The 21,911-nt window shown below is 48.1% G+C and overlaps 1 protein-coding gene across 7 annotated transcripts; it reads left to right on the forward strand.

The window, feature by feature from the left end:
- Positions 1–16,937: 16,937 nt before the first annotated feature.
- LOC136513745 (tRNase Z TRZ1-like) lies at positions 16,938–20,936 on the forward strand. 7 transcript variants are annotated; one of them, XM_066507708.1, is made up of 6 exons: positions 16,938–17,692; positions 17,808–17,926; positions 18,550–19,572; positions 19,783–19,851; positions 19,958–20,032; positions 20,435–20,936. In XM_066507708.1, the coding sequence occupies exons 3-6, from the start codon at positions 19,489–19,491 to the stop codon at positions 20,507–20,509; spliced, it is 303 nt and encodes a 100-aa protein (XP_066363805.1). In that variant the 5' UTR covers positions 16,938–17,692; positions 17,808–17,926; positions 18,550–19,488; the 3' UTR covers positions 20,510–20,936. The 7 variants fall into 7 exon arrangements, with proteins under 7 accessions (XP_066363805.1, XP_066363804.1, XP_066363803.1 ...); XM_066507707.1 differs by having other exon boundaries at positions 17,832–17,926; XM_066507706.1 differs by lacking the exon at positions 17,808–17,926.
- Positions 20,937–21,911: the final 975 nt, after the last annotated feature.

Consider the following 21,911-nt stretch of genomic DNA (forward strand, 5'->3'; position numbering starts at 1 on the left):
CAAGCAACTGCTCATCAGTTTTAATCTCAATAGAAGGTCCTCTAGAAATTTCATCCAATGCACGCCATAAAGTTATGTACTGTTTTGAACCCCACATGTAGTGCTCAGCTATAAAATTAACTAGCTGCAGCAGGTCAATGCTATGCATCTCAACATCTTGAGTAGGCAAGGTTCTACCCTGTTGCCCTGATTTTGGTCCCCATCAGGCAAACTGAAAAATGACTGAACTCTAACAACAAGGCTCATATCCATGTGATTTGGCCTACAAATCACATCATCGAATACATAGCTAGCTAAATCGCTCTACAAATAGAAACAAATTTTTCCTTTAAATTGATACTAACTTCCCTACAAACCAACTGACAGGAGCTCCAAATCTTACCTAGTCTCTTCACCAACATCGCATAAATCCATCTCGCCAGGGTCGTCGGTCCTGCCCTCGCGTGGCATAGTGCCTAGATGCCTGCCCGCTCGGGGCGCCGGCCGCCCGCGACGTGCCCTCCTTTCCCTCGCGCGGCGCTACGACCCGCCCGCCGCTTTCGTGCCTCGTCGCTAGGGTTTCAGAGAACGGGAGAGATAGAGAGGATACGGGAGAGAGAATGGGGAATTGGAAAAGATATGATTGGATAAAGGGTATTATTGTCCTTTGATCTTATTGTAAAGGGTTTTGTTGTTTTTAAAATTTTTTAATTTCAGAAACAACTAACAGAGTTAAAAATAGGGGTAAAGTGAGCCCTAATAGTTACAAAGCAGAAGTAAAATCACAACGACGATAAAAAAAGAGGGTAAAATCATAATCGGACATCAAAGTAGGGGCAAGAACACAATATATCTTTTTTCTGCCTCTCTCTTCCCGTATCCATGTCTGTTTCTTCCTTCCCATACGGTTTGGAAGTCCCGGCGAGTACCCACCTTCCCATACGGCTTCCATGTTCTGTCCACTTTTTTTTCATCGGATATCCGAGCACCCACGCAACAAGTCCGAGCGAGCACCACACACTGACACACATGTGAAAAAGCTAAAAATAGAAGCGAGCACCCCACATACATGTGAAAAAAAAACTAAAAATAGAACCGAGCACCCACATACATGTGAAAAAACGCTAAAAATAGAAGCCACGTGTGAGGGATCGAACCAGATCTCCAATCTCCATCTCCATCTCCATCTCCATCTCCATCTCCATCAAAACAATAGGAAGTGCATACCACCAAACCATATGTATGTATGTGGTTTGACACACACACAAAATACATATGTATGCCATGTATAACAAAATCTTTTCTATTTATTTAAACAATAGTTAACACCTTATAGCTCCTAGGACCAAAAAAACAAAAGTATGAAAACGTGGCATTGCATATATTAGATTTAGATCTGCAGATATTATATATATAATATCAAAATATATAATGCCCAGGTTAGCTAGAAAAATGCGCATCCGTGCATGGTAGAGTCTAATCCAAAATGAAATGAAATTAATGATGTATTCGTGCACTGTGTGGAGTCTGATTCTAAGGCAAAGCATGATCATACAAGTTAGATCATTGTCATCATGCGGTATTGAGTCATATTTTAGAAATAAATTAGAATAGATGACACCACCTTCCTCTAACTACCGGACAGCGAAAAGTTTCTTACGTGTCACTTACACCCTCCGTATCTTGTATGTGATCCAGACTCGTATAACCCGTACTCAATCACCGTGCTCATACGAGTTGGAAAAACTCGCGTCCAACGATGATGCATACAAAGTCCCATTAGAAGACATACTGGGTCGTGCTCTCTATATCTTGTATATGACTCACTCATACGTCGTGTTCATACGAGTTATTAGAACAACTTGTGTCTATAATGATACGTAGTTCGATTCTAATATGCATTGGGTTCCCCGTTGCAACGCACGGGCACATTTGCTAGTATATATATAAAAAAAGAGAAGATAGACCAATTAGTTTCAACAGCATTTATGGAGTTAGGCCTATTTGGTTCTTTAGTTCAGGGACTAGAGACTAAAACAGTGACTAAACTTTAGTCTTCAACCTTGTTTGGTTCAAGGAACTAAATTAGACTAAAGAACATTAAAGCAGTTGAATAAAGACCAAGATACCCCCTATTCCTTATGGTCCCGACGCAATAAAGAAGGGGCATGGGCTGTCCTTTTGGGCTAGTAGTCCCAAATAGCCACCCCTCAAGGGACAATAAGTCCCTCTAGTAGTCCCCTGTTTGGCAAATTAGGGACTATATTTGGGACTAAAATGGTCCCTCTAGTCTTGTCGGGGACCAATACTAGGGTATTCGAAGAGGAGGAGCTAATGATCATCAACATTGATTCATCCGAGCAGTCAAGAGCGCGACTACAGCTCTGACTGACCCCAGGTGCGTGAGCTCCACCTCACCCGACCTCTGCGGCAGGCTTCGCCTCGCCTGACCCCTTGGCCATGGGCTCCGCTGCGCCCGACCCCGAGGCCGCAGGCTTCGCCTCGCCCGACCTCTAGGGCGGGCTCCACCTCGTCCGACCCTTAGGTTTGTGCTCCACCTCTCCTGACCCCTCAAGTGCGGGCTCCGTCTCGCCTGATGGGGTCTCATACCGCCGCCAACCACTCCAGGTCCAGGCGTATGGGCCTGGGTCAAAACTCTGACACCAAGAAAGAGACCTGCATGCCCCGATGTAACCCGTGGCCATGACGGGCCATACCTAAGGATTCACATCAAGAACTACCTAACCCTCGTACGAACGCTGACAGGCACATTAGTTCACCACGACGCTAGTGCGGGATGGAATGGGAGGCCATGACCGGCAGATGACGCCTGTGCATGGCGTCAGTGACGAATAGGGCCGCGACATGGAGCCATCCCTGTTGATGTCTATAGGATTGGTGGGACCCGCATAAAGGAGAAGAAGGACCTAGCGGTCCTGGCAGCCTTCTTCTCTCTCTATCATTCTTCTCCTTTTCCTCTGCTGTAACCCGCGCTTTCCCTTGGCCTATAAAATAGAAAACAGGGCACCCCATGAAGGGGATTGACACGAGCACCCGGCTGAGCAGCAATCAAGCTCTCAGCACCCGTTCACTCCTTTCACTAGAGACTTCGGATACTTTTCCTCTCTCGCCTGCTTATAACCCCTACTACAAACTTTCAGCACTAGTAACACGAGAAGCAGTGATGAACTGAACGTAGGGACTTTCTGCCCGAACCAGTATAAACCTCGTGTCCTCTAAGCACAAGATCTGAGCCAGACGTGCAATACTAGAAATTTACTCGTTGATGGTAACTCGAAACACCGATAGTTGGCGCGCTAGGCAGGGACCTTTTGCGTGCCTCGACGTCCACACCAGGCCTCGGATGGCTAGTCACGGCGTCAGCTGGGTCCTGGGCGCACACGTGTGCTTCGGGAACCTGGACTTCATTATCACGACGGAGGAAGAGTTGGTGTAGGCTCCCATCCTCGTCCAACCTCTCCACTCCATCGGCCTCAACGCGATCGCCGAGGTGCTTGAGGAGCTGCAGCTGCACGCACCGGAGGCCTACGCCCCTAGGAGCGACCAGCTCCTCAGCTTTGATTATGGGAGGCTAGAGCGCTAGCTCGGTGCCTTCCTGGGACCCCGACCATCCTAGGAGGACCTAGGCCGCCTCACCTTCTCTTTCACCAATGTCATGATGCAGCTTGCTAGAGGAGAGCCACTCTCCCTAGAATACCTCATCCAGAGTGCCCTGACAGCACTCCCGTCTGATCTGCGTAATGCCGCAGAGACTGTTGGCCACCTTATGGCGCAACGCACTCCCTCATCCCATACAAATGATGAGTTCATAGGGATGACCGAATATGTCATGGAATCTTTCCATGACCTTCTCGTAGGAGAATCAGAGTCGCCCTCCAACTCTGACTCTGGCAGGGGGAGCCATCACCCCTCTCGTGAATGTTTCATGATAGGTACCCCCGAGGGATACATCAAAAGTATCCATTAGGGAGAGGCTACCCTAACAAACAACCTCAACGACGAGGTCGAGGGGGATGTAGGGGCCCCACCTCGCCTGTGGGTGGAGCAGCTAAAGGCCCAGCACTAAGAGCTTGAGGAAGCACGACTCTAGCTCGAGTAGGAACGCGCGGAGCTTAAGTGAGAGATCGAACACCATAGAGATGGTGGGCGTGTGCGTGTAGTGGCCCGCGACGTGAACCGAAGGGTCATCAAGGACGATGAAGCCCTCCCACACTTCACTTGGGCGAGCTAGAACATCGCTGTTGTGGCGGCCTTACTCTGGGGGCTTCCAGGGCCCACGACGCCTGAGGATCGTCAGGCCCATCACGAGATTCACATGCTATAGTAGGCCAAGAGCTCGCTATCCCAATGACATGATCTCGACGCTAGCCAGCATGCACCCTTAGAGCATCCTAATAGGGACATGTCAGTCCACCAGATGTAGCAATGCGGTAGGCCGCACACCATGGTCCCGATGCATGAATGTCTCATCCTCCATCGTGACATCCTCGACGCCTATAGGCGTACCCATGGAGATACGAGGAAGGAGGCTAGCTGTGGCTACCACCCTCATCATGGCGGACGCTATGACAGCAACAAGGATCAAAGCCCAAGCCCCAACTTGTTGGGACCTCAGGCCTTGGGCCAACACATCCTCAACGTCGTCTTCTCACCGTGGTACCGACCGCCGACCAACATCCTAAAATATTCTGGGGAAACAAACCCTAGACTGTGGCTCAAGGATTATTGGCTAGCTTGCCAAGCCACTGGGACGGATAATGATAATTTTATTATCCGCAATCTTCCATTATTCTAGGTTGATTCGTCACGAACGTGGTTAGAATGCCTTCCGCCCAACCGAATCCAAAGTTGGGCAGACCAAAAAGAGATCTTCGTGGAAAACTTCTAGGGCACATACGCGTGTCCTAGGAACCCCTAGGATCTCAAAAATTATCGACAGAAGTCCAAGGAAACTCTTTGTGGGTATATCCGATGCTTCGCTTGCAGTACAATGAGCTGCCCAATGTCGCCGATGCCGATGTCATAGGAGCTTTCCTGTCAAGGACCACCTACGAGTCCCTGGTTCATAAGCTAGGACATAAGGGCCTACAAACCACCAAGAAGCTCCTCGACATCGCCACCAGACACACCTCGAGCGATGAGGTAGTCGGGGTGATTTTTGACCGACTTAAAGGCAAGGCGAAGCGGGACAAGGACGCCGACGAAGGCGCCTCCAACCATCCCAACAAGAAGAACAAGCAGTGGCATGAGAGCTCGCTCGTGGCCACCACCGATTGCAAGGTGGTTAGAAGCCCATCGAGGGTACCCCGGACCACTTTGAGAAGCTGCTCGAAGGGCCATGCCCGAACCATGCTTTCCCCGTCGAGCAACTATACAAGGACACTGTCCTCTTGAAGCGATTCTTGTCTGGAGGCTCCAACAAGGGGGGGCATAGGATGGAGCCCAACTAGATGAAGCATGTGATGTTGCCCTCCTTTGCTCGGTCAAGTACCAGCAAGCGTTACGCCAATACCACAGCCATCGAGTGCAAGGTCGGGCCTTCAACATCGGGGACCTGGTGCTTTGCCTCATCTAGAGCACCAAGAACCGTCACAAGCTCTCCCCACCGTGGGAGGAACCGTATGTCATCACGGAGGTGCTCTGACCAAGCACCTACAAGCTAAAGACCATCGACGGCGAAGTCTTCGTCAACACCTAGAACATCAAACATCTATGTCGCTTTTACCCTTAAATTTACGCATGCTTTCTCTTATTAGTTTCGCTACCAACTCCTTGATCTTTAGTGACACCCGACCCCAGCAATGGTAGGGGGTCAGGCCTCACTCAGGGGATGATAAGAGCATATCTATCCGGTGGACATTCTCTATGCCCGACCCCTTCTTACGTTAGGACCTAGAAGCGAGGGTCGTGGAAGCAAACGCTAAGTAAAACTGGTCAAACTACAAGAAACCTACGCCCTAGTGGCTATGGCGTTTTTGCTCATCAGCATGATCAGAGTTTTTTCCCGCACCCTGAGCTTCTTAAGCCTTAACTACGGAAAGAGTCGAAGCACATTTAAGAGTATATCCGCCTAACAAACATTCTATGTGCCTGACTCTCTCTCACGTTAAGACCTAGAAGCAAGGTTTGTGGAAACAAACACTGAGTAAAACTAGTTGGACTACAAGAAACCTACGCCCCAGCGGCTATGATGTTTTTGCTCACCAGCGTGATCAAAGTATGTTCACCCGCACCCTGAGCTTTATAGCCTTAATGACGGAAAGGGTCGGAACGCATTAACCTTTTTATACAAAAAGGGGAGAAGAGATAAAAATCTGTTTGGCCATAACAAAATTTAGGAGCTTGTCTATTTATTACAATTCCGTCACCTGGCTTATCTTCCTAACTAATTTCTTAGGCGGTATGATCTCATCCTCTATCTTCGTAGGTAAGTCCTATGCCAGCAGGTCACACAAGTTGATCGGATGGCTTGGCCGCTGCTGAGAGATGGGTAAGGAGCAGTAGGAGACCCCATGCGGGTTATGCTGACTCCGTCATAAATGACGGACCCGGATTCCACTCGAACATATCCAGTAAGAGCTCATCGGACCCATCACTTGAGCCATCAAGGTAAGTCATATGCCAGTGGGTCACCCAAGTTGATCGGACGGCTTGGGTAGCTGCCAAGAGATGGGTCACCCTTAATTTACCCACATTTCCTCTTATTAGTTTCGCTATTGACTCCATGATCCCTAAGTGACACTAGACCCCAGTAACGGTAAGGGGTAGGGCCTCACTCAGGGGTTGGTAAGAGTATGTCTATTCAGTAGACATTCTCTATGCCCAACCCTTTATCATGTTAAAACCTAGAGGCAAGGTTTGTGGAAACAAATGCTGAGTAAAACTGGTTGGACCGCAAGAAACCTACGCCAAAGCGGCTATGGCATTGTTGCTCACTAGCGTGATCAGACTTGGTTGCCTGCACCCTGAGCTTTAGCCTCCACCTTCCCAGGAAGGGTTTGGAGGGGCCCACCAGTAGAATCTCCATTGAGGAGAGGCCAGTAGGTCACCCAAGTCGATCGTACGTCTTGGGCCACTGACGAGAGACGGGTAAGGAGCAGTAGGATGCCCCATGTGAGCTATGCTGACTCTATCACAAACAATGGACACGGATCCCACTCGAACATATCCAGTAAGTGCTCACTAAACTCATCACTCGAGCCATCGAGGTAACTTTACCAACCCCCACTTTACTTTTCTAGTGCATGAGCATTCATTCATGCATTCTCATACATCCAAGCATCACATATGCAATTATTGCATCACAACGCTTCGCGTCACGTCACAAAGCGGTAGTCGTCTCATTCGATATGAGCGGTGACTGACCGTGGTTCGAAGGTTGGCCCGCAAAGGGCTCGAGGCCACCTCACATCATACAGAGCTAGGGGAGAAAACACAGATGAGTCCTAGTGGCCTTTGCCTGGCCCACTAAGAAGCGGACAGGGTCATCTCAACCTTCTTATTTGATCCTAACCTCGAGCCAAGCCCACAAAATTTCCATCGAGGGGAGGCTAGTGGGCCACCTGAGTCAGTCTCTGAACTGACTCAAGCACCTATTGGGAGGCAGGGTTAAGGAGCAGTGGAATGCCATATGAGGGCTATGCCGACCCCATCACGAATGACAGACCCGGATTCCACTCGGACATGACCATTAGTGAGCTCGCCGAGCGTGACACTCGAGCCATCGAGGCAAGTGTCATTAGCTCAACCCCTTCGGTTGTAGAAACCATGGATGGGGTGATGCATAAAACTCAGCCGACCCCTACCGAGCCTAATGGGGCTCGGGGGCTCGAGCCGCCCGACCCTGACTCAAGAATCTGACCGACTGAGGTTCGAAGGCAGCCCACGAAGGGCTTGAGGCTACCTCGCGTCAAACAGAGCCAGGGGAGAAAACGCAGATGAGCCCCAGTGGCCCTTGCCCAACCTGCTCAGAAGTGGACAGGGTCATCTTGACCTTCTCATTTGATCCTACCTTGAGCCATGCCCATAGAATCTCCATTGAGGGGAGGCCAATGGGCCACCTAAGTCGGTCTCTGGACTGACTCGTGCATCTGCCGGGAGGTAGGTTAAGGAGCAGTGGAATGCCACATGAGGGCTATGTCGACCCTGTCACAAATGATAGACCCAAATTCTACTCAGACATGCCCATTAGCGAGCTCACTGAGGACGTCACTCGAGCCATCGAGGCAAGTGATGTTAGCTCAACCCCTCTGGTTGTGGAAACTACGGACAGGGGGGCAATCATAAAGACAAGCCAACCTTCGACCGGACCCCCGCTCTGCGCGAGGGCTCGAGGAAAGTTGGACTCGCAAGGAGACTGAATGCGCGATCGTAGAACGATGGCTCAGATCCTAGGGAGGATCCACGTACAAAAACTAAGAATAACATTTCTAAAAACAAGAGACGCTTTCTCCTACTAGCTTCGTTATCGTCTCCTCGATCTTTAGTGAAACCTGACTCCGGCAACGACAAGGGGTCGGGTCTCACTCGGGGGCTGATAAGGGCATATATATACCCTTTCTAAAATAGTTGTCGTGCCCGACCCTTTCTCATGTTAAAAACCTAGAGGCAAGGTTTACATAAACGAACGCCAAGTAAAACTGGTCGGACAGCAAGAAACCTATGCCACAGCCGCTATGGCACTCTTGCTTACCAGCGTAACCAGAGTTTTTCTCGCCCACACCTTGAGCTCTATAGTCTTAACAAAAGGAAGGGTCGGAACGCATTACCCCTTTTTTACATATAAAAAGGGAGAAAGAACATACTTGTTCAAACAAAACAAAAGAACAGACTTGTTCAAATGAAACAAAAAGAACAAACTTGTTCAAATGAAACAAAATAACAAGCTTGTTTAAACACAAGGGTCAGAACTTATCTGCTTATTACAAAAACAACCACTAGACCTATTTCACTAACTAGCCCCTCCTGGGGAGAACTATGCCTTCTATCCTGTCTGTCAGGCCCTATGAAAGGGGAGCCATCGCTCTTTCCATCTCCTCTAGCTCGTGGACTTCATACCCGGGCGCGTAGCCATGGCTCATCGCCTCCAGATCGATGTTGTCCCCATAATGAGAATGAGCAATCATGAAGGACTGATTGACCTCGGCGCGAAGGGCATTCCTCTCGAGCTGGCAGAGCCAAACCATGATCTCATGGCACGAGCCATGAGCGAGCTGGTCCCCTCCGACCACAAAACCTCAAGGTCATCGCAAACCACTCCGAGGGCAGCGCTCAGGGTACCGAGCTCATCACTCTCTACCTATAGATTTCTCCTCACCTCGGCAAGATCCATAGCCAGCCTAGTAGAAGCGCTCTCGGCCTCTAGCTTCCGGGTCGTCTTCCTTTTGAGCTTAGCCTAGAGGGAGCCAACCTTCTACTATGTGTCATCGTGCTCTTCGCAAGCCTGGTCACTCTCTTGGAAAGCCTGGTCACGCTCCTCTTGAACCATGCCTTGTTCCGAGCGGAGCCACTCCGCAGCTTGGGTCAGCTCATCCCACTCCTTGTGCAGCCGAGCAACCGCCACGGCATCCAGGCTCACCCTTTTCTCTAGAGTCGCGAGCTTCTCCTTAGCCTCCAACTTTAGATCCCTTTCTTTCTCAACCTCGTCTCGAAGGTTAAGGATCTGTTGGTGGGTTTTAGCGTCCTTCTAGAGCAACTCATCCTGCTCCTTTCTGACCCTGGTGGCTTCTTCGTCATCCTTCCACAACCTCACCGATAGGGCCTCGAACGCCTTCTCGGCCTCATTAGCATCCTGACGTGCCTTGGCCACCTACGACAGAAGATTGCCTGCCTCCTCAGTGAGAGGAGTCAGCTTGACCACCCTCTGTTGGGTGGCAACGAGCTGAGCTGTCACCTCCCCATATAGCCATGCCTCCTCGATGAGTCAGTCCTAGGATTCCTTCTATTGATGAAGGAATCGAGATTTCCCCCGACTGTGAGCTATAAGGGACTATAGAAAGACGATGGTCAGGATCCAAAAAGTATATAGAGGAAGAAAAGGGCAAGAAGTAGGATCAAGCAATACCTAGCTGGAGGGAACTACAATGTCGTGCAGTGCGCCCATGGCATGGTCCAGGGCATCGAGCATGGACGCGATCCCTACGTTGAGGCTCTTCCACTCCATGCTCTCTGTGTTGTCGTCGAGGGTACAAAGCACCGACACCAAATCCTGTTGATCCATCCACTGAAGCATAGGCTCACCCCATGTGGGCAAGCTGCTGCCCACCAACATCAAGGCCAAGGATGACTCCCTATCGGCCCCAAGCGCCACCAACCCCTCTCGCCATGACGTCCACACTGGGATGCCCCCTATAGCGATGGAAGGGATCAGCGGTGCGGACACAAACCTCTTCTAGCACCATGACTCTTGAGGACCCCTCAACCACGTCCCCCTCCTCTGGCCCATGCCAGGTGCCATCGCTTGGGCCATCGATGGCATGGGTCACGCCAATGCCTCAGGCGATGCCACGGTTGTGCCTAGTTGTGGCCCATCTGTCATGGCCACCACCACCTCCACCTATGTTGGTGGGGTCATGACTAGCTACATTGCACCCACCACGGTCGGCACCACAAGCGCGATCGATAGCCTCATCCGCCCCATCGTCGGCACCGGTATTACAGCCATCACTGGCTGCTCCGCGACCTCCGAAGGTGCCCCATGAACGTCTATGTTCGCCCATCCCGCTAAGGGCATAGGCACCACTGTGGGAGACACCCGACCGGTCAGCAACACGGTCACACTAGCATCTCTCCCGCCTAAAATGAGCGTGACACCAACCGACGGCAGCCACCTCGATTGGAGGGCAATGCTCTTCTTCGGCGCCAGCGCCAAAGGATTCCGATGCCTGCCAACAATGCATGGGACAAAAAACATAAGTAACGATGAAATCCGACTAAAAGAGGAAAAAATAGAGGAATTGATAACTCACCTCGGCGCTGTCGGGCAGCAGATGCGTTTGGGCGACGAACCCCTCGACCCTTGCTCTGCCTCGTCGAAACGAGGCCGTTTCGAGCCCACCCCCTGCTCCTGGGTAGAGGGGCTTGCCCCTGGCAGCTCCTAGGGCACATTAGGAGGACACCCTGCTCCCCTTGGCTCTTGGAGCATGACGGCGGAGCCACCCGTCTTTGCTAGCACCTCGGGTGCGACGGCAGAGCCGCCCGCCTCTGTTGGCTCCTAGGGCAGGCCAACGGTATGTCCCACCTCCATCGGTTCTTGGGGGCATTGTTGGAATGGCCCACCTCCGCCAGCTCCCCAAATGTGCCCTCCCCTCCATGGAATGGAAAGGGTCCCAACGCCTACAAGGATGAACCGATGCCTATTAGCGTATCCTCGTTCTCTAGGTTGTCCCACTTGAAATTGTCACCTACCATTTCTTCTTCCTCCATCACCTCCTCATCGCCACCATCGTCATCGTCATCATCATCATCAGTGCCCTCCCCTCGTTCCCATGCCCGTAGCTTCCACTGGTTCTTCCTCTTCTTGTCCTCCTTTGCCTTCCTCAACCGCTCACCCTCAGCACGATTCGCCACCCTCACGGCTGAATCCCTCTAAAGTGGCATTGGGTGATACATGAGGATGAGGTCCCTTGGCTGGTTCCACCCCTCTCAAAGTTAGTCTCATGGGGTCAGGAAATCAATTGAAGCGAAGGCAAGAGAAAGGGAAACTTACAAAGACAACGTAGCCTGGCTCCGAACGCATTGGAGGATGCCCCAGCACTGGGTAGACAAAGTCAAGGGTGGCACCCGTGTCGTCCCGCAAAGGATCCATCGCCTCCTTGATGCGTTATGCGATCTCGAAGTTGGGGAGCATTCCCTCGGCAAGCGTCATTCCATTGAAAGACGCCTTGGGCGCCATCGCGTATAGTGGGAGCATGTGCATCATCAATGGTGCCACCCTCCTTGCGTGGTAAGCCCCGATGATGCCTGACCCTTTCAGGCTATTCTCCTTCAGGATGTGGATGGCAGCGATGTGATCTTTGATCTTCTTCTTGTCCTTCTCCAGGACGCCCCACTTCCTCCACTGCTCTAGGGCCTCTTTGATCAGGCGCCCGGTGAACTCTGATAGAAGGGCGGTGGTGTCATTCTTGAGGTAGAACCACTATGAGTGCCACCCCTTGTTGGATGTTGAGAGCCGCATGGACGGGTACTCCTCGACCCGATTGTTCTAGAGTTGGATGCTGGCACACCCCATCGGCATATGCAGCTCCTACCTGCCGCCCTTCTCCCTCTTCTTCTAGAGGTTCACGATGAAGAAATACCTCCATAAGTCGAAGTGGGGCTGATCCCTAGGAATCCTTTGCATAGCACGACGAACGCCACCATGTGCTGGATCCCATTGGGATTGAGATGTTGTAGCTCAATCTTGTAGAAGTGCAGCAGCCCCTAGAGGAATTTGTGGGCGAGCATCGCGAGCCCATGCTCGTGGAAGTGGGCAAATGACACCACGTGGACATCAGGCGGCGACGGCAAATCCTCATCGCCAGGAAGCAACCACTCCTCGGACGAGGCCCTCCATGTGCTGGAAGGTGATATCAGAATGGCACCATGGATCCATTAGAGGTGGGGGCGGATGGATGCAAGCTCAATGGTGGCGGAGATGCGGGGGTAGGAAACCTAAGCGTTGGCGGCAGCATGGCTGCGGAGGTAAGGATGTAGGCGTGCGTATGAAACTTGGAGGGCTAACCCTTTGATTTTATAGGGGCGATGGGTGAGAAAACCAACTGCCCGCCTAGATCTCCATGCCTGCCACGACCTATCACCACGTCTCATCATGGGGGCGTGTGCACACAACCTATGGCCATCCCCTCGAAAAACTCGCCGGATGTTTTGTCTTCCCAAACGGGCCATGACCCATCACAGGTAAGAGGAATACGGAGCTAAAAATGCTCCTATGGCCCGTCTAGGCCTAGGAGTTTGAAGGTTAGCCTACCAACAGGTTCGACAACCGCTACGAGCACCTTTAGAGTAAGGGGAGGAAAGGGATGGGCCCACCAATAGCCAGTACCTGGGCGCACGAGCGCCGCAGGCATCCCAGCCCATGTTTGAGTCTCGGCCAGATACGATCCATGGTTTTTCCTGAAAGAAAGGCAGAGAGCCCTCAGGACCGGTCGAACGGACCTAAGAACTATATGGATTAACCGCTGAGAATCTGGAGTCGATCACCAGCTGACCCAAGCCAGACCCCCATGAACGAGATGCCAGGGCCCCACTCGGACTAGCCCGTTAACAGCTCACCGAGCACTATGATTTGTCAATGGAGGAAAATCATGACACGGCTCAGCCCCTCCGTTTTTATCGAAAAAATGCTTGAGGGAAGATGATCACAAAGACGAGCCAACCCTCAACCAGACCCCTGCTATGGGCAGGGGCTCGAGGAAAGTTGGACTCGCAAGGAGACCGAACGCGCGGTCACAGAACGATAGACCCTAGTAGGGGTCAGAATCACGAAAGACCATTTTTGACCCACCAAATCTCATGGCTATACCCCTTAGGGGTCCGATCATGACTAAAGGGAATCGTCGTCCCCAGGACATGCCGTGGGCGACAAAAGAAGGCCAAGGCCCTCAGAGTCCTCCCGTTCGAAAAGGCCTCCAAAGGAGTATTCTACTCCTCCGCAGGCTCAGGGGCTACTATCGGGGACCAATACTAGGGTACTCGAAGAGGAGGAGCTAATGGTCATCAACATTGATTCATTTGAGCGGTCAAGAGTGCGACTACAGCTTTGACCGACCCCAAGTGTGCGGGCTCTGCCTTGCCTGACCTCTGGGGCGAGCTCCACCTCGCCCGACCTCTAGGTGCAGGCTCCGCCTCACCCGACCCCGAGGCCACGGGCTCCACCTCGTCTGACCCTTGGGTTTGCACTCCACCTCGCCCGACCCCTCGGGTGTGAGCTCCGTCTCGTCCGATGGGGTCCCATATCGTCGCCAACCACTCCAGGTCCAGGCGTATGGGCCAGGGTCAAAACTCTGACACCAAGAAAGAGACCGGCACGCCCCGATGTAACCCGTGGCCATGATGGGCCATACCTGAGGATTCACATCAAGAACAGCATCGGGCGTGCTGGTGCTATTCTACCTAACCCTCGTACGAACACTGACAGGCGCGTCAGTTCACCATGATGCCCGCTAGGACGGAATATGACGCCATGACCGGCAAATGACGCCTGTGCATGGCGTCAGTGACGAACAGGGCCACGATATGGAGCCATCCCTGTTGACGTCTACAGGATCGGCGGGACCCGCATGAAGGAGAAGAAGGATATGTCGGTCCTAGCAGCCTTCTTCTCTCTCTCATTCTTCTTCTTTTCATCCGCTGTAACCCGCGTTTTCCCTTGGCCTATAAAAGAGAAAGCAGGGCGCCCCATGAAGGGGATTGACCCAACAAAATCCGATCTAGATCCACACAAGAGCACGACACGAGCACCCGGCTGAGCGGTAATCGAGCTCTCAGCACCCGTTCACTCTTTTCACCAAAGACTTAGGATCATTTCCCTCTCTCACCTGTTTGTAACCCCTACTGTAAACTTTCAGTGCTAGTAGCACGAGCAGCAGCGACGAATAGGACGTAGGGACTTTCTGCCCGAACCAGTATAAACCTCATGTCCTCTAAGCACACCATCCGAGCCAGACGCGTAATACTAGAAATTTAGTCGTCGGTGATAACTTGAAACACCGACAAGTCTCTAGTCTCACGTAACCAAACAAGCTAGTTAGAAGGGCCATACCAAAAAAAATAGAAAGAAATCTTGTCTCTTTATTTTTAAAATGGTCCCTCTAGTCTCTAGTCTCGTAGAACCAAACAAGACTAGTTAGGAGGGCCATACAAAATAAATAGGAAGAATCTTGCCTCTTTATTATTAGGAATATATGATTTATTATAGAAAAGTCATAATTTTTAATACAAAAGGATTGAAAGAGAGACCACATGAGATATGGGCCCACCATCATATCAGCAAAATCACACAGGAAACCATTTAAACTGATCGACGATATTATATCCGATTTTCAATATTGAGGTCGTCAATTGTCCAGAATTTTAGCTTGGAGATGTTTTTTTTTAAAAAAAAAATCAAAGACGTTTACGGGGTAAAACAGATATATTACTCTAAAATTTGTATCCTAAATAAAATATATAATTATCTCATACTAGAAATCTCATGGGCAGGGGGAGACGATAAAATAGCAGATCGCAATGCGGCTCCCTCACCAAATCGCCAATAATCATCCTTTGTTCCTCGCCGGAGTCTCTAGTGTTGAACTGTTGATACTGACTTGGATTAAGTTGAGCAACACATTACAGGACACAAGCAGTGCATAACCACACAATGCAATGCAAAAAACGGCGCCGAACTGGGAACATGCGGGCTCCGTCCAATGCAACGGAATGGAGGCCTGCCCCATTTGACGAACCACGTTGGCGCGCATCTCCTATCCTGATTCAGAGGGAGGAACGTACCAGGAAGATCAGATCAGATCAGACCGAATTGTTATTATTAATTGTTTGTTTTTGCAGCTGCAGCAGCGCCACCACGGGCCTGCCGACAAGCGCCAGCCGGCCGGCCGGCTCACTGTCAGCCTCACACGCGCGCTGCGCAAGAAGCGGCACGCGATCGACGTCCGATCTCGAGATCATACCAACCAATGTATGCCAGCTAGCTGAACAATCATCTTGAATATCGAGATCGAGTCGCACGGTTCAGGTACCAAATGGCCGGAACACAGTGTAGTGATCATCGGTCGGTGTTGCACTGGAATGATTGATGCTAATAAGCATGGTAGGCTCACAGGGATTATATTGTTGAAACCAAACAGACACCGTCCTTCATTCGGACCGACCCGTGTCGGCTCCACAAAGGATACACTCTGGTCATCGATTCTTCCTCTGGTCATGGTGCAGGTTAATCTCCAATCAACTCCTGCCAACCAAGATAAGACAAGTGTCATAGGACACAAAGAATCACCATTTGCTAAATCACCGAGGTGTCAGTCCCGAATGAAATGAAACTCGGATGAAACACCCACTCTCAATGGAAAATCTCATTCCATAGTTTCATATACATTTAATTCTATAACTCATAGAGAGTTGGTAACTGTGACAAGAGAATTTTATCCCTATAAAACCCAATTTTTCTCTCTCTTTATTAAAGCGTTGCTATCTCATCAAAAGTGCATAAGTGGCAGGCTATTAAATGCAAATAAAACTCTAGTGAAACTCCCACTGAGACTGATCTTAAGCTTCACTGCTCGTACAAAAACCACATATTGTTGGTTGCTTCGGAATCGGCAGCGATCTAACGTTCATGGCTACAATTAACAATGATAGCAGAACAGCTAATGATAGATAAGTTTTTATTGTCGGCTAAGATGACCCAACAGACTGTATATTATGGGTCCGTGGTTATGATCGGCAAAGAAAACCCATGGGTTTGCATGAAAAAATGTAGTTCTTTTATATAAATTTAGACGATGAAAATAAAATTGGAAGTTCAACAAGATCTAAAACTTTGTGTTAACAACTTTTTTATTTGAGATGTTTTAGATTTCCAAATATTCAATTACTATTTTGGCATATTAGACGAACAAAATTGTACTTGACAAGATCTACAACTTTATATTTAAACTCTTTTAAGATGGTTTAGAGTGTCAAGTATTTAATAAAGATTCATAAATGTGAAGTTAAGATAATAGTCCCCGTTATATAATCACAAGTTGTTGTGTAGCTGAGATGGTAACAATGCTATGCGTAAGACTTCAGGTCACATATTTAATTGTTTCTGACTATCGCCACCTGTTCGTGGCTAAAATTTACATTGAAAATCTACTTATCACTACTCGTTAAAACCCGATGGTGCTAGAGTTATCACGCCCTGTTAAAAACGGATGCTAATGGCTATTGTCCACTGCCGGCGCACCCGGAGGCGCGCCTCCAGTCGCCCTACGGCATATCCCCGCGCCCGGCGCTGCCAGGGACCACCACGCGCGCTCGCTCTCTCCCGCGGTACGCTGGTCTTTGCCGCGTTCCCCGCCGTCCTGCACCTCCGAACCGCCGCCGCCGCCGCTTAGCCTACCGCCCAAGAGGTTCGGCCACCGCCGCTCCCCACGCCGACGCCGGTCAAGCGCGAGATCACGACCGCGGCTGAGGGCAGCAGATCAGACGGCGGCGACGACAATGCCCTCTACGACCTCGTCAACACCTACATGGACCTGTACGGGCTGCCAGGATGATCGCGGCAGCCGCACCAGCAGCACACGCGCGGGCAGCGCCGCGGAGAGCCGGTCCGCAGGCTAGACCGCTAGATGCAGGCTAGGCGCCGCCTCCTGCCGTTCTCGCTCGGCGAGACTCGGGCCATGGTCAAGGAGTGGCTGACCAGACAGGCTCCTTAGCTAGCTTGCGATGCACAAGACGTGGCTGGCCAGACGCGCGGCCGGCCCGACATGCGGCCACGGCGGCCCATGGTCACCGCGAGCGGATGGTCCGTGGCCACGGCGGCGCAGTGCCACTGCGAGCCACGGCCGGCCAGCCTACTGTGCCCACTGCTTGCCGAAGATGTTGAGCATGTCAGCAGATGCAGCGTAGCTTCCTTCTCCCGTAGTAGTATCTGTTATGCGTACAAGGTGCTCGATCAAATGCCGTGCCCATGCTAAATTTTATTACGGTATGCCTCTCATATCTGAATCTTCTCACTCTCTGCCAATTTCCAAGACTGATGAAATATTTGGATTTTCTGGAACTTTGTTTTGCCCTGCGCAATGTTGACTCCCAACTGCAAGATTTTATTATTTTTCGTTCAATAGTTTTGAAGCCTAGGGGACAAATACGTTGAGAAGACAAAGAAAAAGGCTATCTGGAAATATTAGCGGCAGTGTATAGAACTACAACTCATAGCCTTGTATGTATTTCACCATTCAATTGCTGAGATTTGCTTGCACAGTCTGACTATAAGTGAAGTAATTTTTATATGAAAAATTATATAGCTGGTTTAAGAGAGATTGATTTATAAGGAAACGTTGTGCACATATGCTGATATTTCAGAATGTTGCCCATGTATTAGTAGGTCCCTTGTCCTTGCACGAGTTTTTCTGAGTCTGAATACTATTCTAAGCACCCATTTATGATAATCTCGTCATGGGGACATTTAATCTTAAGCTATTATATGTCATTCCTCTGGTGGAAAGAGATTAGGGAAGTAATATTAAACTCCACAGTGTCACTTCTGGTATCACCAATTCACATTTTGATATCCTCTGTTCAAAGCCACAAACTATTCCTTGCACAGCTGATTTCACTGTGCCTTCTTTGCACCAATTTCATGCTTTGATAGCTATTTTGGGAACATATCACTATATCAGAGACTTATGCCCAACCCAGCTTCATATCCTTGCAATGCAAGTGCCATATTTTACATCAAAGTAAATCTTCATCATATAATATTCTTCAGTTCTGTTATATCGCTAGCAGGCCATATGTATTCACTATCATGTTGGGTTGTTTGTTTTCTTTCTTTCTTTTTAGGAGCATGTGTGTTCCCACTCCTTTCTTCACAAGATGGCCACTGGCAAATTGTTGTTCGCTGACTGCTACCCAAGTGCTGATCATATGAATGATTTAAATTAATGGTGGTATACACACCAGACCCCGTTGCAGTTTTTTTATGTATATCAAATTAGATTTTACTTAGTGCAAATGAATGATGATAAACATATGTTAATCTTTGTAGCTTTTGGGCAATCCAACTATGCCAATTTGGGAATCGCTGCCAAATTCCAGTATGCTGTAAACACAAAATCTTCATACATTTACGCATTAAACAATAACTCGGACTCAATTCTAAACTAGATCAGTTCGGTTATTTGTGCCAAGGCCTTTGTGCAAATAGCATGCAACTTGCTAATTAAATTATGCAGATCACGTTTTTTTTAAGCAACAAATATGCAGATCACGTGTACCTCTTTATTAGAGAATTCATTCTTTTTTTATTCTCACTTTCTAAGTTATTACAACTACTACTTCTGCTTAAGACCTTTTGTTATATATCGTATCACTGAATAATCACAAATTATCCATCAAATAGACAAACCATACCACAAGCCCATTGTCTGTCAATAAGCAGCTTATAGAAATCTTAAAAAAGAAGCTTTCTGCGGTTTGTTTCTCATTATTGATAAACAATGCTTCTCATTATTGATAAACAATACTTAAGACATTTTTCTCTTATTGATAGACAATTTAAGACACTTCTATACAATATTTACTTTTTTAATTTGGGCCTCCTATATTGTTGCTTCAATTTTATACTGCAAACTTGAATCACTGGTGTTGTATATGTTCCAAATGAATTGACACCATTATACTCCAATTCAAGCACTACTGAGGATATAAACATACATATCTAGCATTTTCATATTAGCCAGTATCCTACACAAAATTAAATAAACGGTGGCCATCACAGAGATGGCGCGGCAACGCCACGCCCCGTGTTTTCTAGTTTCAATCTTGATCCGGACAATGTTGAGGGCAAAAGTTCTTGTTGTTGAGGTATTTTGTTATCACGTTTATTGTTGTTTTATTTACAGCAAAGTTCTCTGTTTGCAACATGTGACCAATTATTATGCAGTTAACAGCAACTAGCTAAGTATCAACCTTACACAGAAACGCGTTCCATTTCCACTGCTGAATGTTTTATTTTCTGTAGCCGTTTTACCATTGATATGATTTTGACAATGAATTGTGCTCTACGAATTTCAGAGTACTTTTCTGGATGACTCCTTTTCGGTTGAGCACACGAGACAATATGGGCACACACACTTATCTGAGGTATTTATAAACCTGCCATTTTCAGATATTTCCAAGTTCTTGTTTATTCAACTTCCAAAATGTCGAATACTCATATTTACCGTATATTTTATTTTTGGCAATGCAGATAGCAAGCCAATCTGACAAGCTTGGAAACAAAGCTATTCTACTCATTCACTTTTCTGCTCGTTATACTACAGAGGTGGGTTGACATCTAACCATTGTTTCAGTTCTGTCTACAGAAATGCTATGGCCACCTTCAATCCTTTTTTTTTCTGTTATTCAACTCCATTTGACTACTTCTATTTTCCTATTCTATCCTAATTCTACCAATCACATTTAAGGTGCTTTCTTTCCACATAGCTATCCAAGTTTTTTGTTGTAATCAGTGCGTGGCACCAACATGCATGTCTCTTTTCTACTCTAAAGTTGTACTTGTGATGGAGAAATACATGTTAATTGTGTCACTACTTTTTCATTCTCTTGGAAATTTGGCCTATTTGTTTGCATTCTTTGGGACTAAACCATTTGAGTCTCTTGCCCTTCTATGTGGACTTTATTTGAGTGAACTAAATCTCATGAGGTATGACTGCTCTCTTTACAGGAAATTGATGCGGCAATAAACAGATTGCCACCGTCTTTCCGAAGCAGAGTTTATGCATTGAAGGAAGGCTTCTAAAGAAATATGAACCAATAAACCAGAAATGATAATTTTTGGATGGGTCGAGCAATGAAGTTTTCCAAGTTGGATTGCATGGGTGTTTTCATTAGAAATCTTGTTGCTACTGCACTGTGATGATACTTTTTGTTAGATAAATCACTATGATGATACTATATCAATCATCTGAAGAATCTTCTGTTTCGAGTAGTCAATGCTTGTTTCACTCACATGATATTGGAAGTTTGGAACAAGCAGTATTAACATCATTTGCTTTATTTCTTTTTCTTCAGAAATCATTTATATTTTTTCTGAACATTCACAATTTGATTTGTCATGGATACCATGTGAATTTCAACCAACAACAATGGTTCAGTTCTACAGGTTCATATATACATTACAATTGGAAAATTGGAATAGAAACAATCCTCACTTCATGTGAACATACAAGGAGTATTTTTACCCGTTACCAAGGTCCAGCTGAGGGTGTTGGAACCTGTGTTGGTGTAGCCGTGTAGTTATAATGACTCAGATGCTGCATTCACTTATTCATCTTCTGAACTACTTTCTGTACATGATTGACATTCCATTGCTTCATATCTGACTTGGCATGTTCTTATAAAATTCAACATTCATTTGTGAATTCAAATTTCACATTACAGCCATATTATGATTGCAGAAATTGTGTCAAGAGAACTACAGGATCCATTGCCTATGTCAAGAGGCTTATTCTTGAACGGGCCACCGATGCTATTGTGGAAGTTCTGCAACCTGTACATATGGTTCACCTGATTGGACAGCACAAGATGGCACAAACATCGGTTGAACTATACCGGATCCACTAGGAAGATGATTATGCAACTGGTTGTTGAGCCAAAATTATCTCTGCAGTACACAGTTCATAATTCAGAATGAGCGAACCTGCTGAGGCGCAGGCAAGGAAGTATACTTGTAGATGTTGTTTTGGAATCTAGTAATTTTGCAAAATGCCACAACAGAAAGTATATATGTGCATTTAATATATGAAGGTCAAGAAGAGACGGAAACTCACCAAAACCAAGAGTCATCTTTACCACAAACAGCTCAAGGGAGCCCAACCAAGCGTCTTGTTGCTACGTGGACACAAGTAAGCACGATAGCAGCAAAGGTTGAGTGGAAACTTGCATCTACATCAACACAAGTAAGCATGATAGCAGCAAGGTTAAGTGCAAAATGTGCCCACACTGTAAATATGTTTTACTAAAATAGTGTGATATAGATGCAAGAGGTGACCACGAGCAAAATAAATATAGAACCGCATATTAAATTGAATGACTACTAAGCAGCGATGCTCGATTAGCTAAATTCAACCATGATATTGTGTTGCCAAAATTCTAAAATTTACCTAGAGCTAGACTCAAATAAAGTTCTGCCAAAATTCTGA

The sequence above is a fragment of the Miscanthus floridulus genome, chromosome 16 (assembly GCF_019320115.1).
Source record: "Miscanthus floridulus cultivar M001 chromosome 16, ASM1932011v1, whole genome shotgun sequence".
NCBI classification, from domain to species: Eukaryota; Viridiplantae; Streptophyta; class Magnoliopsida; order Poales; family Poaceae; genus Miscanthus; species Miscanthus floridulus.

Coding starts and splice junctions, on each gene's coding strand:
- LOC136513745 (XM_066507708.1), top strand. CDS start 19,489: ATGGCGCGGCAACGCCACGCCCCGTGTTTTCTAGTTTCAATCTTGATC. Junction 19,852..19,957: donor GGCACACACACTTATCTGAG/GTATTTATAAAC, acceptor TTGGCAATGCAG/ATAGCAAGCCAATCTGACAA. Junction 20,033..20,434: donor CTGCTCGTTATACTACAGAG/GTGGGTTGACAT, acceptor CTCTCTTTACAG/GAAATTGATGCGGCAATAAA.